This window comes from Passer montanus, unplaced genomic scaffold (genome assembly GCF_014805655.1).
Source record: "Passer montanus isolate IOZ18808 unplaced genomic scaffold, ASM1480565v1 scaffold20, whole genome shotgun sequence".
NCBI lineage: Eukaryota > Metazoa > Chordata > Aves > Passeriformes > Passeridae > Passer > Passer montanus.
The window spans coordinates 7,192,973-7,216,932 of record NW_024366592.1 but is presented as its reverse complement, the minus strand read 5'-3'; the positions used below and the strand labels follow the sequence as shown (position 1 = coordinate 7,216,932).

Below are 23,960 nucleotides of genomic sequence, written 5' to 3'. Positions count from 1 at the left end.
ACTCAGTTCCAATTTGCAAGTAAAGAAGTTAGAAATATACCATGTTATTCTGCCTCTTAAATAGCACAAACACTGAAGCAGGAATGTGGAAATCATAACTCTAATTTTATTAGCTTATACAAATTCAAGATCTCAAAGAGACCATTGCATTAAATATCCAAACAACTCTAATACCAGTTAATAGCAATTTGTTTATTCTGTTTATGAATACACTGCTGCCCCTTTACTGTCTCTGGCTGTTGAGTTACATATGGAAATAATGTTAAGAATGTGAAAATACTACATGGTCTCTTCAATCCTGATTTTTTAAAAAAAGCTAATTTTATTTAGATGAAACACAGAACTTTTTACTTTTTGGTTTTACACAATGAAAAATGTGGTATGATAACTCTATTGTCATCCATTGGTTAAATGCTAACACTATACCAAAGATTTGGAAACTGCAAACTATACCAAAGATTTGGAATTCTGCCTCCCATGCTTAGGAATAGGGATTATTACTAGCCTTCAATTCTTCAATTTTTCAGAACTACCAAATTCAGTTTGGGGCTTTTTTGCATACCTATGATGAAGAAAGTTTTTGACTAAGCCAGAACAAAACTTGCTTCATTAGAATGGTAACCCAGCTTAGAGAAAATATTTTTATGTTCCTGCCTTGCCTTTAAAAGTTATTTTTTTCTATATCAAAAAACCTAAAACATATTTAATTGATGCAATTTTGTGAGAACAAAACTGTGAGAACAAAACTGTGGCAACATAACTGTCACCCTTGACTGAGGCAGAAACCAATAGGAAAAGATGCAAAAAAAATTAATTAGTGACTTAGTTGACAAAGATCACTCAAATCTTCTCTCAGAACTAAGCACAGAAACTTAGAACAAAACTTGCTTCATTAGAATGGTAACCCAGCTTAGAGAAAATATTTTTATGTTCTTGCCTTGCCTTTAAAAAAACCTAAAACATATTTAATTGATGCAATTTTGTGAGAACAAAACTGTGAGAACAAAACTGTGGTAACATAACTGTCACCCTTGACATTATGAGGCAGAGACCAATAGGAAAAGATGTAAAAAAAATCAGATTAGTGACTTAGTGGACAAAGATCACTGAAATCTCTCAGAACTAACGCAGTAACTTCTTCTTCAAAAAAAAGGGTCTTATCTAAATACCACCTTGTTAAAACAAGGCTTTAACAGATTAACTGGCTTTGTTATATCTAGAGCAGCTTTTGAGAATTCCCTGCCACAAGTGCCAGAAGCCAGTTATTTTGTAAACATAAAGGTGCATGAAACAGCGCATGTTCATCTAAAAGGTAGTTAGAAAAGTCTCCTGAGGCATTGGTTTTGTACTTTTTACTCAAACATTAACAGAGCAATTTCATTTAAAAGGAATTAAGTCAATGCACACCTACAGCTTTGGATGCTGGCATCGGCTCCATTGGAAATGTCATCCTGAGGGTTCCCAAAGCCACAGGCACCACTGCAGTCGGCTGTAAAGCTTTTCAGGTCACCAGCACTGATAACCAGCACTGACAACCAGTGGAAAAGGCAGAGCCAGGGACAGACATCTGTCCTCAGGAGCTGCCAGCTCTGCTTGTGTGTGGCCACAGGTGGTGACCCCCGTGCTGCAGGAGCCAGAGGAGGAAGACAAAAGAAACTAAAAGTTGTAGTAACAGAAGGCATTCACACTTCAAGTCTCATGAAAGTAACTTTAACAGGCAGCTCTTAGAAGCATGACTCACTTTCCTCCTCTGGTTTGATTCTGGCTGTACCCAGAAGACATCGAGAGGAAGTACAAGAGCATTTCTACAAAGTTAAAGGTTATGACCCGTTTATTGGCATTTTTGAAAACTGCAGTACTAACTCAAGAGTTATGATATAGGCTGATAGCTGCAAACCTCAGTAGCATTTCCACTATTCAAATTCACAGTGATCTTCAAGCAGAAGTAAGTATTAACAACATGAAATCCACCCATTCTATTGTTTAGGATAAGCAATAACTTTTGTGGTACTCCATAAATCTTGAGGGTTTTAAGTAGAACTTTCTTTTATATCATGGTTAAGCAAACATTTCTTTCATTGAGTAAAGCATTACACACAAAAAAGGAAAAAAAACCCCAGTATTAGATTATTATATTACTGTAATTTCCAGAATGTACTGCTATCAGGAATTCCAAACAAATTGCTACAGCAACCCTTTGAATAATAATGGGAAACAATGCAATAGCTATTAAAGACCATCCACAGCAGCAAAAAAATTAAGTGAAGCTGAGTTACAGACACAAGCTTCTGCAATGCTGAAACATAATTTGCTTTGCTCTAACACTGGAAGATGACCAAAAACTTCAATGAAAATTTTGTCTGGAATGTGAAACTTTGCATATGTATTTAATGGAAGATGTTAACTTTTACAATGGGAACAAATCTAACTCCACTGTCTATCATCTAATTACACTTAACAGATTTTTATTAAACAGCATGAATTATTCCATATTGAAGTTAGGTAAAACAGCATTAACAGTTGGCCATGGCACTCTAGAACATGCTAAGTCAAGCTGTTAAACACAACTACTGAGCAAAGTGGTTTCCTTTTCATCTGTTTTATGAAATAGCTCCTAACAAGGAAGAGTGTTCTGAATTACAAAAATGTAATTAGGCAAGTGGGATATTAAACTTATATTCCTGCTAATGTAAAAAATCATGCTTTGATCTAAAACCTTAGAAATTCTTTAAATTCAAAATGCTTTGGAGCAGGCCCACAGATGCCGACAGAATATTTGTTGGACATAAATATACTCTATAAAAAAATCCTCCTGAAAAACAAAGATACTACAAGAGAAAAATTACCTGGAGTGTCTTGTAATGATCTTGATGTGGAAGCACTTTTTCTTTTTTTTCCTTCAAGAAATCCATTTCTAGCACACTATGTTTTTCCAGCAAATATTCCAATTCCTATAAAGGTTGTAAAATAAAACACATGAAATTACAAACACTTGCGAACTATGAAAATACAGATTCATTAAACCATTCAAACTAATTTAATTTCTGATAACTGTGATGTTTGCTCCATTAATTATCACAGAGATAAAGGGTCGTGCAGTCTTTAAATAGGCACAGGATTTTCAAGTGTGCGGTATTTAAAACCCAAGGCATGTCCCATGTATAAGGAATGATCTATGTGAAGTGGCCAAGGTGCCCCGTCTTGTAATGATCTTGATGTGGAAGCACTTTTTCTTTTTTTTCCTTCAAGAAATCCATTTCTAGCACACTATGTTTTTCCAGCAAATATTCCAATTCCTATAAAGGTTGTAAAATAAAACACATGAAATTACAAACACTTGCGAACTATGAAAATACAGATTCATTAAACCATTCAAACTAATTTAATTTCTGATAACTGTGATGTTTGCTCCATTAATTATCACAGAGATAAAGGGTCGTGCAGTCTTTAAATAGGCACAGGATTTTCAAGTGTGCGGTACTTAAAACCCAAGGCATTCCCATGTATAAGGAATGACCTATGTGAAGTGGCCAAGGTGCCCTTAATAACATCCTCTAACTTCTTCTGAATCCTGAAGGGTTCAGGCAGCTGGACCTGTTGTTACAGGTCCCTTCCAACTGGAACTATTCTATTCTGTTCCAATTATTTTCGTATTTTTAGTATCTTGCTCTGCCTTTCTGAACTTGAAAAGCAGCATATTAAATGTACTGTCAGCAAATGTTTTCACTGAAAAGGCAGGAATCCTATGGCATTTATGCACGCACACAATGATCTCTATCTACATCTCCAAAATGAATAAAATCTTGAAATATTCTGGGATCTTGCAGAGAGCCACTCTGGAAGCCTGCCCAACATGAACCTATAGAGAGGAAGGAGAATACCACCACTGACAATAAACTTCAAAATTATTTGCTATACAAAGAGCTAAAGATTTTTATTTTTCCTTAATGCAGCCATTGCTATTGCACATAAGCTGCTGGCACTCTTTGAGTTGCTCAAGAGCAACTGTTTCTCCAAGCCATGCAGGAAGCCAGTATAGAAACAAAGGACCTGCCAGGTCACTGCACAGCTATTCAAACAAAGGCACGACCCAGAGGGTCATGACGAGGACAGAAAGAGCAGATCTTCTTAGTTCAACCCTGCTTTTGGACAAAGTAGTCAAAACAGTAGGAGAGACTTCACTGGTGAGATAGAAACAGACTGTGGAACACCAATCAAAGCCTCCCTCTCAACCTGTCTCCTCTTCCAGCCTGTATTCCTGCTACCCTTCAACCTTTCCTTCACACACTTAGCAAAACCACCCATTGCAGACCTCCTCATCCTTGGCTCCAGTTATTCACCCACATTTTCATTTCCAAAAAGCAGCTTTCTCCTTCCCCAGCACAACTTGAGGCCTCTTAAGAAACAGTATTAAGAATAACAGAAGTGAAACTCACTCTCCCATGCCTCAGTGACCTTTTGCTAACTCAGATGTGTAACTGCAGGCACAGCCATGCTTGGTGCTCATATTGTATTCAGATCAGAAGGAATATGAAGAATTTTGCTACTAAAACTCCCACCCCCAAAAAAATCAAAACAAAACTCATGCTGAGAAAGTTTGTATTTTCTTTTTTTTTTTTTGTCCCCTTTTTTTATCGGTTAGGCTAAAAAAAGCTTTTTTTTCCCTGACAGTTTACAAAAATTCAGCCCAAAATAGACACCAGACCTAAAAAAATAGTATTTCAGCTAAACTGAGTGGTGTGCCCAGTTCTGGCCAGTTTCTAGAGAGCATCCAGAAAAGGACAATGGAGATGGGCAAGGGTTTGGAGCACAAATCTGATGAGAAGAGGCTGAGGGAGCAATGGGGGCTCAGCCTGGAAAAAACAGACTCAAGGTGACCTTATCTCTTGTAGCCAAGTGGGGATCAGGCTCTGCTCCCCAGACAAAGGGACAGGACAAGAGGAAATGGCCTTAAGCTGTGCCAAGGGAGGTTCAGGTTGGACATCAAGAGGAATTTCTCCATGGAAAAGGAAGTCAGGCACTGGCAGGGGGTGCCCAGGGAGGTGATGGAGTCCCCATCCCTGGAAGTGTCCTGGGAATGCCTGGATGTGGCACTCAGTGCTCTGTGATGGTGACAAGGTGGGGATCTGGCATAGGTTGAACTTGATAGTCTTGGAAGTCTTGGAAGTCTCTGATTCTAAATTGGGCCAGTTTGTCTGGAATTTGGCTAATTTCTATGAAAAAAAAATTCAAATTAGTTTTAAACCTCTGCCAGCTCCATCTATATTTAATTCCTACATAAATGCCAAATGTTTTCCTTCAAAATGACTATTCATACCTTTTTGATTTTTAGTTTTTCTTCTTCAGCACTGCAGAGCTTGATTGGTTTGGAGCACAAATCTGATGAGAAGAGGCTGAGGGAGCAATGGGGGCTCAGCCTGGAAAAAACAGACTCAAGGTGACCTTATCTCTTGTAGCCAGGTGGGGATCAGGCTCTGCTCCCCAGACAAAGGGACAGGACAAGAGGAAATGGCCTTAAGCTGTGCCAAGGGAGGTTCAGGTTGGACATCAAGAGGAATTTCTCCATGGAAAAGGAAGTCAGGCACTGGCAGGGGGTGCCCAGGGAGGTGATGGAGTCCCCATCCCTGGAAGTGTCCTGGGAATGCCTGGATGTGGCACTCAGTGCTCTGTGATGGTGACAAGGTGGGGATCTGGCATAGGTTGAACTTGATAGTCTTGGAAGTCTGTGATTCTAAATTGGGCCAGTTGCTCTGGAATTTGGCTAATTTCTATATAAAAAAATAATTTCAAATTAGTTTTAAACCTCTGCCAGCTCCACCTATATTTAATTCCTATATAAATGCTAAATATTTTCCTTCAAAATGAATATTCATACCTTTTTGATTTTTAGTTTTTCTTCTTCAGCACTGCAGAGCTTGATTTCGAGGTTTGCCACAGCTTGTTGAAGGCAGCTCTTGGGTTCATTTCTTCTCTTTGTCTCAACATCAGCTGAAGTCTTGTCTTCAGTTACATTTGAAGAGGCAACTGGAATATCTGCTTGAGCCTAGTTTATCGGAGAAAAGTGGAACTGAATCATCTCTCTCAATGCCTCAGGGAAACAAACTCTCCTTGGATTAGTCATTCCATGTTTTCACCGAGTGCACACTGCAATCAGTGGTCACAGAGAGGGAATACAAAGGGTTTGTGCTAAAATAAATATCTCATCCTTAGGCTAGACTAACAGAATAAAAGTAATCCAGCATCTCTAAACATTTAGTGACTGCTATTTCAGCTGACTGTGGAAGTACAGAAAACAGGTGAAACACTGATGGTAAGCCCACACTTTCAGAAATAAAGTTGTGTAAGATGTTTAGATATAGATTTAAAAAAAAATCAAAGCTTTATTTTTCCCCTTTAAAAAAATTAAGGAAGGGGCAAAAACTTGTTCTTTTCACCACAAAAGAACTCCAAGGGAAAAACTGGTACATTAATTCAGCTGCCACTTTTCCAACAATCAGAAAGCCAAGCATGCTTGAGACTTGGGTGGTGAAAGGAACATCTCAGTGACTTTATTAAAGAGGGGTTTGACTGATCTGACCTCATCCAGCCCCTAGCACCTTTTATTCCAAACATACATTTAGATAATGCATTGACTTTCCCATAAATATCTCTCAAATTATTCAAATAAAGTAACAAACAAAACCAGCTGAGATCTTGACTGTACATGAATATATAAGGTACAGCAGACAAAACAGAGAGAAAACCGCAGTTTGTGCTCTGAATTCTCCTGTCAGAAGCAAAGAGAAGCCACATGTGCCAATTCCATTTCTGAGTACTACTCAAGATTAGAGTCTGGCACCACCAAAAACTGTAAGTATGGAACTTGTAACAGGGAAGGATTTTTTCCCTGAAACCTCAAGATGCTCTGGAGATAGAATTATAAAAGAATACAGTTCTACTACCTTCTAATATATATAATATACCCTCTAATAGGTATAAGAGTATTTTATTTTCGTTTTCTGCCCACCATTTTCCTTTGGTTTACTCCATAGTGCAAAGTCATCTCCATTTCAAAATAATGTTAAAGGACCTGCTCTCAACTCCCTTCAGCAGGACTTTCTAATAAAGTTTTTTAATTTGTACTATTTCCTGCATTACAGAGAATTTATAGAATGATGGGTCTCTCAGTAGCTGAACAGAACAAGATGAGAAAAACTGAAACATAGACTATAACTAGAATTTGCACACACACGGTCTGAAGTAACAAAGTGTATTTTTTATTTTTCTGTAAGATTACCTAACTAAATGACTTTATAGTTTAAAAAAATACCCTTAAGCCTTAGTGTTCTGGAATAACCCAAGTGCTCTTTCCAGAGAACACAAAAGCTAAATTTGCTGGCCTAGCTCAAATAAGAAAGGTTGAAGGTTATTCGTTGTTAGCCAAAATTTAAAAAGGCAGGATCTGTGGTGGCTGAAGCAAATCACTTTTTGATCATGCTTCCAGTAAAAGAAATTTCCTTATCAAAACTTTGTCAAAGAGCCAGATGAAGAGCCTTCAACACAGAAAATTACCGTCCCTGGCATCAGTCAAAAAAGAAAACAAACACTCCTTTCTCTCAAGAAAAAAACGAACCCATAACTTTTGGATTTATAAATTTCTTTGGTATCATTTGCATCTGGGCACATCTCTTCTTCACTTTTTATAGGCTTCCCACAGAACATTAGCGTGGGTACAAACACAAAATGGGAACTTATTAATTAATTAATTCACAATTTGTGCCACAGTCTTTTTGGAAGTGTGAATATACAGAGCCCCTCAAAGGAAAAAGATAAGGCTCAGTTAAACCAAAACCTGTATTTTGTGAATTTGGTTTCAATAGCTCTAAAGAAATGCATTTAAATGATCATAAAATGAAAATCTGACTTAATAATGAAATTCAGCTTTCACCAGAAGCAGCCTTAAGACTTGATAAGTCTACCTGAAGAAGAAAAAAATCAAGGAAGTGCTGACAACAGGAGGGTTGACAAATAGCCCAAAACACTGATTGTTTCACAGTGAGGCAAGAGCCTTTTCTAATTGAAGTATGTACTACCCCACATCTTGAAACAAGGAAGTTTACAATGAATTGAGATGTTTAAATGGGGGTCACTGCAATTAATGGCAGTAAAATACTCAGAATGGAAAATCTGTTTAAGTCTCATCTACAGCAGCTCTTGTGATTCTGATAGAATTCTTATGATAATCTCCAGGCAAAAAGGTTTTTTCCTTCCTTGCTCACATAGTTGTTTAGTTAAAAACTAAACATTTTCACACCCCAGAAAGAAACAAAGCTCAGTTCTCAGCAGCACTGCAGCCACCTGAGAGATTAAGAACCCACAAGTAAACCACCAAACAAAACAATCAACTTTAAAAGTAATGGGGAAAAAACAAAGTAATGCAAAGTAAAATTTACCCCCCTCTAAAACTAATTTAATCATAATTAGGTAAAGATAAAACACTAATTCTTTAATCATAGAATGGTTTGGATTGGAAGGGAGCTTGAAGATCATCTTGGTCCAATGCCCTGGCATGGGCAGGGATGGGATGCCTTTCACTAGACCAGGTTGCTCAGAGCCCCATCCTTGAAATTCCTAAAAATCTAGTCCTCAAACCACTTGAGAAAACATAGAAGTATGACAAGCTTTAACAGCAGCCAGTTTTTTTGAGAGAACCTTCCTGCTGATATTTCCTTCATGCATGCCCAGCATCATCAGAATGCCTCCAACTTTTAATAACTCCAATACAGTTACCTCTTTTGCAGTTCAGATCAAAGTAGTATGGTTTCTACCAGTTATAGGCTTCATAAACAATCTAAAAATCATTTTACTTCAAAGTCTGCATCACAGAAATCCAAGGACCTTTTGCCCTTAAAAAGCATTTCAACCTAAATGTGCACAGAAAAGATGCAACACTGACACTTAATCCATTGAGTTCTCACACTGAAGATCAAAAATTTACCTGTTCTTCAGGAACAGCTGGATTTATCACACTCTTGCCTGTTTGAATAACTGTTGCCACATTACCACTTGATAAACCGAAAGAGTCGGAAGGAAGCAGGCAGGAAGAAGGCACAGAGTGCTCCAGGAGAACATCAGATCTATGGACTTCAGGTACTGGAAACAGAAAACACACTCAATATGAAGAAACGCCCAAAAATTAGTTTGTTTCTGGAGTCCATGCCTAGAAAAACCCATCACAAGTCTAGTCATACCAGTGTAAGCTTATGTCCCTCTTTGAATTGAATTGCACTGAAAAGTAATTCCACTCAAAGTGCCTGTTTTTCAGTAGTATCCACTTAAGAACAATCAAAATCATAGTCACAATAAATTTAGACTTCTCATTTACACAGAGGTTTTACAAGACAACAGCTCTCAAAAAGATCAGTTTTAACTCTGTCTCTTTTGATTCACACAGCCTTACACCTTCAGCATGATCTTTAACCAGTTTCAGTCAACAGGAAAACTATACTTATAATTTCCTAACTTTTATACATTTTTAAGTTTAAAAATCCACAACAGTCTTAGAAGCCACATACAAACAGCTTGCCAAGACACACAATAAAACAGCTTTATATTTTTAAGAGATAAAAAGAGAACAAAGTAAATAACTCTAGCTAACAAACTTGAAGTGGAATCAACTCTGGACTGAGCTTTTCTATACCAAATTACAGTTATGCCATAAAAACCTTCAATAGTGGATCAGCATTACCAACCCAGCACAAGAGAAAATCTTGGTTTTAAAAATACATAAACTAAACAAACCAAATAAAAAGAAAGAAAAAGAGAAAGTTTTGCACACTTTTTAAATTTAACAGCAAAGTCCTGAAAACTTTGGCACAGTCAGCTCCAGGTGTGTCTTTGCAATAGGCAAAAAAGCACATCCAATTGTTTCAGAAAAAGCAGCTCCCATTATTATTACAACTCTGGCAACATGTAAAGGATGCCACTAGCCTGGAGCAAGGCTCAGCCTCTGTTCCATACAGCACAAACAAGTGTATAAGTGGCCTTGAGGCATTCAAAAGGACACACTAATCCTTGAATCCAGGCACTCCCTGTCCCGTCTTCCTCAGCTGCCAGTTCTAGGATTCAGGTATAACACAGAGGAACATGCAAACCACATTGGATGAAAGGAAGAAAGAAAATAGACCATGAGGCAGAAAAGTATCAGTAGGGTAACTTCAATGATAGTACATCTGGATGTGGCCAGAAAAATAGCAAAAAGAAAAAATCAGAGCTCAGCACAAGATGAAAACTTGGCTAAAAAGCCTAGAGGAGAGTATTTCAGCAAACAGAACAGGAACCAGTTTAGGTAACTGCATTTTAACAGTTAACTCTTCTCCAGGACTGGAAACAGGACTTTTTTTTGCTTTCTTTTAAGTACCTTAAGATAAAACTCCCCTCCCACTCCAAACGCCTTCTTTCAAAGGCAGCTTCCTGTAACAATTACCTACTCTGTTAGTTCAAGTGGCAGTGAAACAACATAGAAGATTATCTTTTTCTATCTAAACAAACCTGAAAGTCTCAGCTTTATGCTATCACTTAATGGCCTCAGTCTCAGTTTGAAATCAATTTCCATCTGATGGAAAAACAGCTAAAATAATGTACCAGGTAATTCTGACCAAGCAGGCAAGTGGTTCTCTTACTAAAACTGTCAGCTCACATGGAAAAACTGATCATAATCCTTGTGATGAGAGTGTTCAACCTTTGGTGAGGATTACCATAACACAGGCATAGTCACATATAAATAATTTATCAAAAATAAAAACAGCGGAGACTGGGCACATATGAGGAATGTAGACTTGCTGAGATTAGAGCTTTAGGTATTCACACATTTTGGGGTGTCCAATCCTAGAGATAAAACTCCATTTTTCAGGTACTAGAGATTTATGTGGAATCTTCTACAATCAAGTGAAGCTTTCAGTGGTTCTACTTATAGTAATGAATGCTTTGCATCTTGAAGGGGAGGAAAAAACCAAACCAGAAACAAAATCCCCACATCAAAATGAAACCTAGGAAATGAGGAGCAACCACTGGTGAGCACTTCTGAACATTTTGGTTTCAAATTTTCAACTAAACACATGACCTTGCAGAAGACAAGAAAAGGCGGCAACTTTCCAAGGTATCATTCAAACATCATTTTTTACAAAACCTTCTTTCCACTTTTCAGCAATGCTAGAGATTCATAAATTAGACATTCCTAGAACTACATGTGCTATGTCTGTAATTCAAGCTCTTTTAATTCATTCCTCTTGTGTATATACTGGTGAAATTGCATTTAATTCAGCTCAAAATCCGCTTATAAAGAGAACCCCTAAATCATTCCTGTTTACCATGCCTTAGTTACCACAATGAAACAGTTTTACAACCCCTGAAACAAAAACTTGCCCTGTTGGAACTACCTGACCTGACTTCAACAGTCTAAGTCTGATGGATTTTCAAATAAACTTATTGTTCAATAATCAAAGCTCCAGCACTATAGAGAAAAGAAACATTCACTCAATTATAGGTATATCAAAAGTCACACATCTGAAAAGGCTGAAATAAGATGCAGATATAAGTTATTGCTAGAATTGTACTTTAAAAGTATCTAATAATTTCTGAAGACCAGGCTTCCCAATATTAAGAATATTCTGTCATAAGTTTGTATGTAAGAACTGCCAGAACCATGCAGTTTGTTAATAGCAGCAGAGATCAGGGACAGCCTCCAATCTTGCTAATGCAAGGAAAATTATGTGTCTTTACTGGTAATGAAGCTTAAACAATTATTAAAATTCCCTGGGGGATCAGAAATTCTGAAAACAAAACCAAATGGATGAACATGAACTGTTAAATCAACATTCCAATTGAGTCTTATTCTTCGTACTGAGTTTCAGAATGAAGACATCAAATATCAAATATACCACATGGGTAATATTTACTAATTAGATGTTACTTATATCTAGCCATTAAGAAGTCATATGACAGCAGGGCTCTGAGCAAAAGACCATATATTAATTATTTGACATATTTTTGTAGAATGTTGCAAACTACTTGTAGCATAATCCCCCTACATGTAGGTTTCAGCTGTTAAAAAAAAAAAAAAAAAAAAAAAAAAAAACAGAAACAAAATTAAATTTCCTTCCTCAACTCCCCTTTCTTGATAATACAATTCAAGGACACTTTCATTATACTGCATACACTGAAAACTCTATCCCTGAACATTTTCATTAAAAGTAACATTCAGGTACAAAGTTTGAGCTTAAAACTGGTTTTGTGACCACAGTGGGAAAAAATCACTCTGATGCACCCTCAAGATGATTTCTGGTAGCTCACAGCACAAAGCTCTTCCCCACATTTTATTCCTCCAAAGCCAAACTATTCTAGAAGTTAAGGAATTGCATCTACTACCCTAACATTTTAAATCTACGGCCACGTGGTCCATACTATCAAAAAAAAAATAGTAAGAAGCTCAAGACCAATTTCAAGGGCAAAACTGTAATGAAGTCACCATTGAGGCCTTAGAAATAATTTCTGAATTCTGCCTGCGCACTGAAAAATACAGCCACAGGCTTCAGTGTTTTGTTTTATAACTTCCAAACAGCAGACATGTAGGAAATTCACAAGATGAGTAACTCCTCCTCTGGAAAGTTCATCAAATCTTGGGTGTATACAATGTTCTCACCCTCCAAATTTATCAAAAATCACCTCAATAGCACCACAATACATTTGAATTTTTCAGCAAGGCCTTACTAAGAAATTTCTAGGGTAAGACAGGAACATCTTTATAAATAGATAACATTGGGCAGACAATTCAGTTATTTCTGTTACTAAATACATTCATCTACAAGTCAATGCCCAAGACACACTTGGCCAATACTACTAAAACCTTGCCTATTGCAATGAACTAATTTATTCACAGCAATATTTGCATGAAAAAGTCACGTAAGGATTTTACAACAACGAAATATCCAGACTACAGGAGTTTTCTTTTAATTTTGAAATGCTTAAAATACCTTGATAAAACTTATCCTAGGACTCCTGTGTCACTTAAAATCATACAAAAAGCTTCTGTGTTATGTACAAATAATTTCAATTCTACACACCTTACAGGATTTTAATGGAGTTCACTGACAGACACTGCACAGCTATATTGGATTAAATTTATTAAACACAATAAAACATGCTACTGAATTTCGACAGTAATTTTAAATATCAGTCAAAATGACAAGATGAATAATAAAGTTATTTGGAAAAATATTGTTTCTTTAGTATTTGTTTTCCTCTGTTTCAACGGCAAAACTAATTATTCTGTAACATGAAAGCCAGAAATAAATTAATAAAGACATTTTAAGAATATGATTTATAGAGAGCTCATGTTAAGAAAAATCCCTGCCTTATTTTGCATAATTTATTCTTCACAACAATACAATGTGGGTTGTTGGTCCTTCTTCCCTAGTGCAGCAATAGTGCTGTTTTGTTTTGTGAAAAGATGAAATCTAGACCACAACAAAATCGGTAACACCTCCATAATATTTCAGTTCTATTGATAATATACATTTATCAATCAACTTTTATCAATTTCCTAAAATCCAGACAGGCACCAGGCAGGGTAAAAATTAATAAAACAGTTCCCTAATGTTTCTGCTTCTGCTTAAGATAAAGAATATATAATATATTTTTCAACTATATAAATGGCTTAAGTAAACAATCACTCTCATCCCTCCCCTCTTCCCCAAAGCAAGTAAAAGACTTCATCACAATCCTATTTTTAACTTTTTCTGTTTTCCCACAATTTGCAATAGTCTGTCTTCCACACTCTGTAGAAAAGAATATCCTTTGAATTAAGAAGTTCCATTCCTTTTCTACTGTATAAACTGAATTTCTCTTTCATTCCTCGATAAAGTTTAACTTTGAGAAGTGCAGCTTCCCAAAATAATTGCTCAGGAACATTCTTATGCTCTGGTTTTGACTGTTGGCTATTCTTTTCTTGTACATTATTTTATTGTATACACCCTTCTAAGCCCTGATTTTTACAGTGAGTACATAAGGACAGGAATAGAATATTAAGATTTTTCACAGTGATTCTGTCAATACCTGTAGGAAATGCTGCCCAAGCAATAGCAGGAGATGTGGTCTGCTTTTCACCATTTCCAAACTCATAACTCTCTGCTGCCTGGAAACAAGAAGAAACTGTTACATATTTTACAAAACACTATAAATGTCCATAAAATAGTAGAAAATTGTTACATTTCAAAGCAAAGTTATCCAAACAGCATACCTCAAAGCCTCCAAAGTCATCATCATCCATCTTTCAGCAGGCACTAGAACACAAAAGAAATCTTGATTTTAAAACATTTTCATAACCTCATCCCCTGTTCGCTCAGAAATGAGCATTCAGTCTTTCCCTCCAGTCTCATCTCCACAGCCCACCTGAAGTCTCCATCATTTTCAAGTCCTAAAACAGAAAAAGGGGCCTAAATAGGAACTTTTTCACACAGAGGATGCAAGGCCAAGAACTGCTTAAGAAGCGTTTTTTTATTGATCGAGTAAAATACAAAACATTGGGTGTTTCACAACAGAACTTCAATAACTTCAGGGGAAAACATAAGCACTGCCCATCAACATGGTCCAACATCTTTTGAAAGCAAAAATTCAGGCAAAGCTTCCTCACAGAGGAAAATAGGAAGATGTTACCAAAAAGTTATAGCTAAAGACTTTAGGAATAGCAAACAGGTCCCCCGTACCTCAACAAACGGTACTACAACCATCAAATAATCTAGTCTGGATATTAATATATTAAAAAAATAAACAAATAAATGCATAAATATGTCTAGGAAATAGGATTTCTGACCACCAGATTCCAAATTGAAGGGTTATCTTTACTCATAAGGAAAACAATCTATCTTAATGCAGTCATGACCTGCCATGGACCTCGTATAGTTTTGTGTTTATGATTTAAAGCATAAAAAATATTTTCCATTGTTAAGTTGCTTTTCCAAATCAGCACTGTGATTAAATCCAAAAAGATTTCCTGCTTTTCCCATATCTTCTTAGCTGTCTGGCAACATCAGAACAAACTGCAGCTTGGAAAAAGACTGTGGTGAATTTCTGGAAATTTTTCTGCTACCACAGAGGTCCGTCCCTAGGTTTCGTGGAGGGACTGATTAAGATTTTACAAACTGATCAGCATTTTTGACTTGCAGCCCTGAATTCTGTGGCATTTGGATATATTTATAGTTAAATTGCAGTTCCTTTTTAAAAAAAGCAGGCTAAGTTACTCAGCTAATGAAACTAACTCAAGATATACAAAGCTGTTGAAAGAAACGTATTATGTATTACCAAAATATATATATATCTGTAATTCTGATAGGTAAATGAAGGATGATCCAAAAAACCTATATGGTCTTTATAGTCTGTTAAAATGTTTACAAAGCTAACTGACTTCAGTTAAAACAGTCTATAGGCTGGATAAACTTTCATTACTGCAGAAAAGATGGAAAGGGACTGTTTACAAGAGAGTAGGTTCAGACTGGATGTCAGGAAGAAATTCTTTAATGTGAGGGTGGTGAGGCCCTGGCACAGGGTGCTCAGAGAAGCTGTGGCTGTCCCATCCCTGGAAGTGTCCAAGGCCAGGTTGGATGGAGCTTGAAGCAGCCTGGGATAGTGGAAGGTGTCCCTGCCCCGGGACTGGGTGATCTTTAAGGTCCCTTCCAACCCAAACCACTCTGTGATTCAGTGATAAATCATCACTATCACAGTGTAACTAGAAATATTTGTCTAAATTGAAGTATTTCAATAGTCTCATGTGGTATAGGAACTAAGTATCTTTCTAGGGACTGCGAGGTGTTTGTTGGCTTTGTGTAGGTTGGGTTTTGTGCTGGTTCATTTTCCAAGAGAGAAAGAAGGTAGCTGGATATTTTTCCAATCAGTGTTAAGGTTAATTGGTTAAACATTCATGCAGTCTACCAACATTCAGAGCTTTAACACACAGCTCAAGAATGCAGCACGTGTGTCCACAAATGATGGATGGAGATTGTGTGGACAGCACAGGACTGCAGATGGAGACAGCACAAACTGAGAACGTTGCTGTATTCATGCCACATTCTGGGAAAAAACCACCCAAACCAGACTGGTGATTGACACAATCACTGCACAACCCAGTGTTCAGGCACCAGGCAGAGCAGCCCGCTGGAGAAAGTGAGCCTTCAGAAAGGCAAACAGGTATTTTATCTATTCTATCTCTGATACATTCTGTATCACATCAACAGGTCTTACAGGCTCTACACCAAGTTCCTTCAAAGCAGATTTTCTCCAAAAAGTGTATGAGACATTCCCATCATCTCAGCATAACTGGTTATATCTCAACCAGGGAAAGTACATTCAGCACTGTATTTTAAAAACACAAACTGGAACAAGTTCAGAGGAGTTCAACAAGAATTAAAGCAATTTTGGAAAGGCATGCTAAAATGGAGTCTCTAAAAAAAATGAAAGGCAAACAAAAATAGAAAATATGTAAAATCATGTTCTAAGAAGTGATTAAGTACTTTGATTTCTCTTCAAATACAACACTGACCTGAGGCAGTAAAGACAGAAGGCCCTGTAAGGAAAACATGTGAGGATTTCCATTTCTCCTTCAAGAACATTTATAAGAAACTATGCATAAATAAAACAGAACTTTTGATAGAGAAAAAGAATGTAGGGCAGAAGAAAAACTGGAGAGCAACCTGTTATTGAATCCATCATCTTTTTTACTGCATTTCATATACAGTTTCTTAAGCCTGGTAACAATCCCAGGGCTATTCTGACCTAAGATTACCTTTATCCCACAAATATTAAACACAGACATTTTGTGGCTGTAACAGCATGATTAATTTATGAATTATTCCACATATCACTCCAATGGAATAAAAGATAAACAAACCCCAAACAAGTCTCTGTAGCACCAATGGTGTTTTCACACCTAGATGCTAATCCTCCAATTTCCAGCTCTTCAGAAACCCCACAGGAATTCCAGGCCAAGTGATTCTGTCCCAGGTGAGAGAATTCTAGGTCTGTTTGCTGTTTGGGTGTCTATAACATATATTCATACATATATAAGCACCTTTGTTTCAAAATGAAATCCTGATTTGTTTCCATGCTTTAATTGCTGTGGACAAAAAAAAAAATAAAAAAATCTAAAAATACCAGAAACTTGACGTGTGTCATAAATATGCAGGCAGCAGATTAGGACAGAAAGCATGGAATAAATCCTGAGGAGTGCTGATACAAGGCACTTCAAAAACTCAAAAAGGCACTTCAAAAACTCAAAGGCTGACGTGTGTCATAAATATGCAGGCAGCAGATTAGGATAGAAAGCACGGAATAAATCCTGAGGAGTGCTGATATAAGGCACTTCAAAAACTCAAAGGCTAAGGTTCTCTTCAGAGAGTGTTGGTGCAAGAGTTCTTATTAGGCAATGCATTTCCCAAACTATGATCTCTTCTTGCATAAAAAGGGAGCCTTGTGCAGGGAAAGGGGCCACATCAATGTAATAGATAATGTTTAGAAAAAGAAACAGGAGACATTCACAATCCTCAAAGTACATGTGCATTTAGCTCTAAAAATGTATTAATAATTCATTATAAATTTAACTGATAACAATGCTGAAAATCTGACCAAATACAAAATTTCTCAATTCTATCCCTTATTCTCATGATGGAAATGCATTTCTGGTACAAATGAATAACAGAAGTAGCCTAACACCTCTCCTTAGAACTGCAACAAATCTGGGAGTAAGTTCTTTAAATCAACCATCTATTCCAAAATGGGGAATCAGACTTTTCTTTCCTCACAGGGCAGGAACATTATTTGTGGCACCGGAATAGGAAAGAATACATTAAGTGCTGACAATCCTCAGGATTTGAAAAATAACAGAAAAAGACAAAACAACCCACACAGTCTTACCATGACTAAATGTGGTCTCTTGAAATATGCCCGATACTGGAATTAAGTAACTGTAAAATTGGGCAACAAGAAGTCAACCTCAAAATTACAGAGTTGTAGAAATTATGGCTGGAAAAGACTCAGTAGGTCATCCAGCCCAGGTCATTTCCAAAACACTGCAGTTCTCAGACAGTCATGTCCTAAAAGGCTTGAGAAGCTCTCCAGTCACATGCCGTGAAAAGAAGGAAACTTTCCATGGACAACGAATATGCAAGCCACTGAATTTTGAGAAGGTTTTATCAACAAGTTTGAATCCACCAAATGGAACAGTAAATTCTGCCAAAACTCAGACCAGCAGGTCATCCAACCCAAGCTCCTGCTCAAAGCAGGGTCAACACTGCATTTCAGATGAGGTTGCTCAAGACTTTCTCCTGCATGGCTGGTAAGGCTGCATGTTGGATTTATTCAGATTTATTCTCATACCTGAGAAGCTCACAAGCTTTCCTGTGCCAAATACAGTCACCAAAGCCTGGCCAGCAGCCTAAAACAGGTCATGACAACTTTGTGAAATGCACTTAGCTAACAGACACACCAAAAGCATGTTTTTATACACAGGAAGATCAAGAGCCATTCCCATGAAATAAGGCAGAAAAATGTAAGTTGGGAAAAAAAGACCCTCTTTCCCATTCCAACAGTTATGGGGGGGAGAAAGAATGTTGTAATCCAACCACAAATCCTGGTATTCTTCATATCTAAAAGGCAAAAGTGGTGGAGTGAAATAAGGCAGAAAAATGTAAGTTGGGAAAAAAAGACCCTCTTTCCCATTCCAACAGTTAGAGGGGAAGAAAGAATGTTGTAATCCAACAAGAAATCCTGGTATTCTTCACATCTAAAAGGCAAAAGTGGTGGAAAGACCAAATGGTGAATTAGGAAGAATTCCTCATTCACATCCCACTCTGGTTAGTGAGAATTCAAATTAATCAAGTCTTGACAATCAAAATTTGTCTAGGTAATAGAGATCTGATTCTGGCAGGTACAATCAAGTGACTTCTGTTTAACCTGGCCTATAAATTTGAGTTTGAGGCCGAATTTTGTACATTTTAATGGAAAAACTGACTTTTTGTTTTGTCAGAATGGTGTGTGTGGAGCTGCCTGAGGGTGGGGCTGCTGCATTTGTATTTCTGGCAAACCCTAGGGTAACTCCCTATCTGTGACAACCTGTCAGTTTTACTTTCATTCTAAATGCCTCATCCAATGTGTTCAGTCCAGGACAGGCTCATTAGCTGTCCCTTGACTGGACATAACACAGACCACAGCATTTGAAGAATAAATTATTGGCCAATACTGCAGGGTCTAAAAAGACTACTCAGGATAAGTATGTGAGATGTTAAAAAAAAAAAATTTTATATATATATATATATATATATACGAAAAAGAAAACCAAAAAAAACTTTCATTCTAAATGCCTCATCCAATGTGTTCAGTCCAGGACAGGCTCATTAGCTGTCCCTTGACTGGACATAACACAGACCACAGCATTTGAAGAATAAATTATTGGCCAATACTGCAGGGTCTAAAAAGACTACTCAGGATAAGTATGTGAGATGTTAAAAAAAAATTATATATATATATATATATATGTATGAAAAAGAAAACCAAAAAAGCCACAATAAAACAAAACTAAAAAGACGTAATTTAGAAAGCATGTACAGTGACAATACCTTTGTGATAAAGAGCAGGGCAGATGCTAAATTTCTGTATCACCAAGATCTAACTACCTCACATGTACTTTTCCCCATGGCTTTCACCAAAACTCTAAGTACCACTCATAAATTTTAAAATTCAGGAACAAACTTCCTTCTTTTTACCTGGCTGATACAGGCTTTCCTCCTGATCTTATCAGTTACAGCTGCAGGATATGCATTTGGTATCTTAAGAACTTATAATGGCTACTAAGCCATTAATTGGAAAAATTTAATTACAGAAGACACATATCCCAAAGGATACCTAGCTCAAGAAAGAACAGAATATGAATGCAAAGCATAATGGAAACTAAAATACATTTAGAGCATTTGTAGAATTTCCTACGGAAGAAAAACTACCCTAACAATTCTGCACGTTGTGTGTCCTGCCCCACCATAAGTCAGTGAAAACCAGGCAACACCAAATGTATTAGTAATTCACTATAAATTTAACTGATAACAATGCTGAAAATTTGACCAAATACAAAATTTCTCAATTCTATGAAATTTCTCCATTCCGTATTCTCCATCATGTTCCAGTGTGGACCCCATCATAGAAAAGGGACATGTGGGAAACCTGCCCTGCCAGGAAGCAGAGTGCTGGTCACCTCCCGGAGTGAAAGGCACAGTGACAGGGCTGTTAGCATCTTCATTTTAACAGGGGACAGGAGCCCGCCCACCCACACTGAGAATTAAGATACTTCAAGGTTATGGGGAAGAAGAAGACAACACAGAATCTGTCACAGCAATTTTTTCCTGGGAATTGAGGCTGGTTCATGTAGCCTGGAGAAAAAGAATCTCAGGGGAATATTATCAGTCCTTACCACTCCCTTACAGGAGGGTGCAGAAAGTGATAGGAGAAGAGGAGATGGCCTCAAGTTGTGCCAGGGGAGATTTAGATTGGATATCAGGGAAATTTTTTTCATCAAAAATGTTGTCGAGCATTGGAACAGGCTGCCCAGGGCTGTGTTAAATCACAGTCCCTGGAGGTATTTAAAAGACAAGCAGATGTGGCACTTGGGGATGTGGTTCAGGGCTGGACTTGGCAGTGGGAAGTTAATGGTTGTACTCAATGATCCTAAAGGTCTCTTCTAACCTAAATTATTCTCTGATTTCACTTCCAGTACTGACTCAATAAGCACTTAGTACATAAAGTAATGTTAAAACTTTTCTAATAGAAAAAAAAAACAAAACCCAAAAAAAGACAGTTGTTGCACACCCATCTATTCTGCCGTAGCAGATGCTTACATTACAACTGATTCCACTCAAATCTATGGTACTTTTAAGAAAAAAATTAAAGCCCAGCCCATTGTAATGAATCTTCTTCCACAGCCCTAATACAGCAGCCCAACATTAAAGTAATCACAATTTGGTCTGCAAAGCCTCTCAGGACAACTCATGCAACCCAACCTGAAAGCAAGGTTAGCTCTGAAACTGCCTAAAGCCACACACAGTCAAGTTCAGAATAGCTGCAAGGACTGAGACTTTGGTCTAAGAAGCAGCAGCAGTCATCAAGCACTGGAGAAAACACCCAGAGAATTTTCTTTTCCTATTCACCTTTCACCATTGATCCATTTATTCTGAAAAGTTTCCAGGTTTCAATGCTTAGAGATGAGAACAGCACACTAAGGAATGAGACAATAAAAGTCAAGGATCAATGTACACAAAATAGAATTTATAAACCAAATTACAATACCTAAAACTGTTCCTATCAATTCCTTCAGTAAATTTAAGAGAAAGAAAGAGGGAAGGGAAGGGAAGGGAAGGGAAGGGAAGGGAAGGGAAGGGAAGGGAAGGGAAGGGAAGGGAAGGGAAGGGAAGGGAAGGGAAGGGAAGGGAAGGGAAGGGAAGGGAAGGGAAGGGAAGGGAAGGGAAGGGAAGGGAAGGGGACTTTTTCTACCACTTAGGTCCTTTTGTCAGGAGACCCCCTGAAGTGAAAGATCCAGATCCTACAAAAAGCATGTAAGATTCCATATCCTATGATGTGATGTTCCACACCTAGCATCACCAATAATTTTTAAATAACTCTACTTTCAGTTGCCAATGCTGCAAGTAACAAAACAGTTACAGAAAAAGCTGTAGCATTTGTATCAGCTTCATGTAGCAAGACCATCTTACATGATTTTTACGACTTCCATATCTGCTTCTCCAAATTTTAAAAGCCTTTTCAGAAGGAAAAAGAACCACACTGTATAAATAAACACCTGAGTTTCATATAGCCTTTATTAAAGAAACTTGAATAATCATTAGAAATAATATTGTCATCTTCAAGGTACTGAATTTGTATGAGAAAAATCCTCAGAAACTCCACAAAAACTGGTATGAAGATAATCCACAAAATCAATTCCACAAAAATTTCTTTAGACTTTGAGGGCACTATTCTTCAGCATATACCTTTTGGCTTTTTTAAACAGTGAGCAAAGCAGGAAAAAACAATGAAACACAAATTTGAAGTCCATTTCGCTTCCATAGTTCAAACACAACCACACAAAAAGAAATTAAGAATTCCACTTTTACCCACAAGCGGAAAATGAGCTCTGAGAGCTCCTACAGAGAGGGCAACTACTGGTTTTCAAATTCACTTATTAAATAGGAGGGGGCAAAAAAAACAACCTACAGCACCACAGCCTTGTGTGGAAACCATACTCAAAAACTGTCAATGTCTCAACCATATCCTAGAAGAAACTAACAGAGAAAACTGGGAAACCCATGTTCTATGAGATTTCCCCCACCTTTGACAATCATCTACTTTAAAAATACCAGCTTCTTCTCTCTAGATATCCAAAGATAGTCTCAAGTAATACATTACCTACTCCAGCAGAAATATTAAAATACAGTATTATTCAGCATATTTCAATACCTGCAGAACCTATCTTTCCCAAGACTTAATTCTAACAATTTCAGGAACTCAAGGGTTAGAGCTTCAGTCTTCATTATAATTGGTTTCTTGTGACCAGAACATGGAAAGGCTAGTTTTTGCTTTATAAAAATAAGAAATCACACAGTTAACTATTTTCCACATTTCTCTATTGGCCTTCTCTAAGCTTTCTCTATCACAAATATCCTTTTCCTTCAAAAGCCACACATTTTTACAAAATGCACAAGAACTTTTGTGAGAATTCTGGCAAATTGGATACAATTCAAACATACTGTGCTTTGGAGGAAATCCCTTTTCTTTTGCCAATTCTTCTCCCCACCACTCCAAAAAAAAATCTCAGAAAGCAGCTTGAATTAAACTGGAATTAAACATTTGTGTTAAGTACAGCCAGGCAATACATACAATTAATCAACATCTAGTCCAGAACAACTATCTCTGAAACCTGATTCAGACTAATCATAATCAGAAGGTCTGGAATTTAGTTTGTATTCTACAACAAAATAAAAATAATTTTAAAAAAGAGAAAGGTATGAAAAGCCTGACTTGTCACGTGCTAATTAGGTCACAAAGATCAGACACTATGAGTCCCACAAATGCTTGAGGAAAAAGTGACCATGGTAGACTAAAAACTCCTATTCTTGAAGTATTCTAATTTTACTGGAACCCATAAATTGAACACAGGCCTCTAAAAGACAGAGCCAGGCTGCTCTCAGAGCTGCACTGGGATTAGGACAAAACTCTTAGGACAGAAGCTGGAATAGTGAAAATTGTGACCAGATATTGGAACAGGCTGCCCACAAAGATGTTGGACGTGAGGATAATCACAAGGAATTACCCTGAAGAATCACCCTACCACAAAGAGTTATTCCTGAGGATAATCACAAAGAATTTGACTGGACAGGGCCCTGACCCACCTGTTCTAACCAGATCTGCTTTACACAGTGGTTTGGATTAGAAAACTTCCAAATGCTCCTTCCATGGATGGTCTTTGTTTCAATGTATTCAGTTTGATCCACAAGAGTATCATTAAAAGAAAAAGTGAATCCACTTTTGACATTGTTCTTCAGCTGAACCGTACTCATAACTACCAACATCTGTCCAAGATCATTTCAGAGTGGGTTTGCTGATGGCAGAAGAACCAACCTCAAGAGAGGAGCATGAAAGGGAAAGAGTAGCTCTAGAATCTTCATTGCTGTGGGAGGAATAAAAAGTGAAAGCCTAATGAAATGCACCTGAAGGGAGCCCACAGGAAAGATGGAGACAGACTATTGACAAGGGCCTGGAGTGACAAGGCAGAATGGCTTCACATTGACAGAGAGGATGCTTAGATTGGATATCAGGAAGAAATTCTTCCCTGTAAGGGTGGTGAGGCCCTGGCACAGGATGCCCAGAGAAGCTGTGACTATCCCATCCCTCAAAGT

The 23,960-nt window shown here is 37.4% G+C and overlaps 1 protein-coding gene across 1 annotated transcript in view; it reads right to left on the bottom strand.

Annotated features, from left to right (window-relative positions):
- Positions 1-23,960, bottom strand: part of CCDC91 (coiled-coil domain containing 91) — a 117,483-nt gene that overhangs the window by 79,561 nt on the left and 13,962 nt on the right. Inside the window, exons 2-6 of the mRNA XM_039708185.1 lie at positions 14,276-14,318; positions 14,092-14,170; positions 8,978-9,132; positions 5,876-6,043; positions 2,847-2,951 (exon numbers count right to left, since the gene is read on the bottom strand). Coding sequence (XP_039564119.1) covers positions 2,847-2,951; positions 5,876-6,043; positions 8,978-9,132; positions 14,092-14,170; positions 14,276-14,305 — 537 coding nt within the window. The 5' untranslated portion in view covers positions 14,306-14,318. The remainder of the gene's footprint in view (positions 1-2,846; positions 2,952-5,875; positions 6,044-8,977; positions 9,133-14,091; positions 14,171-14,275; positions 14,319-23,960) is intronic.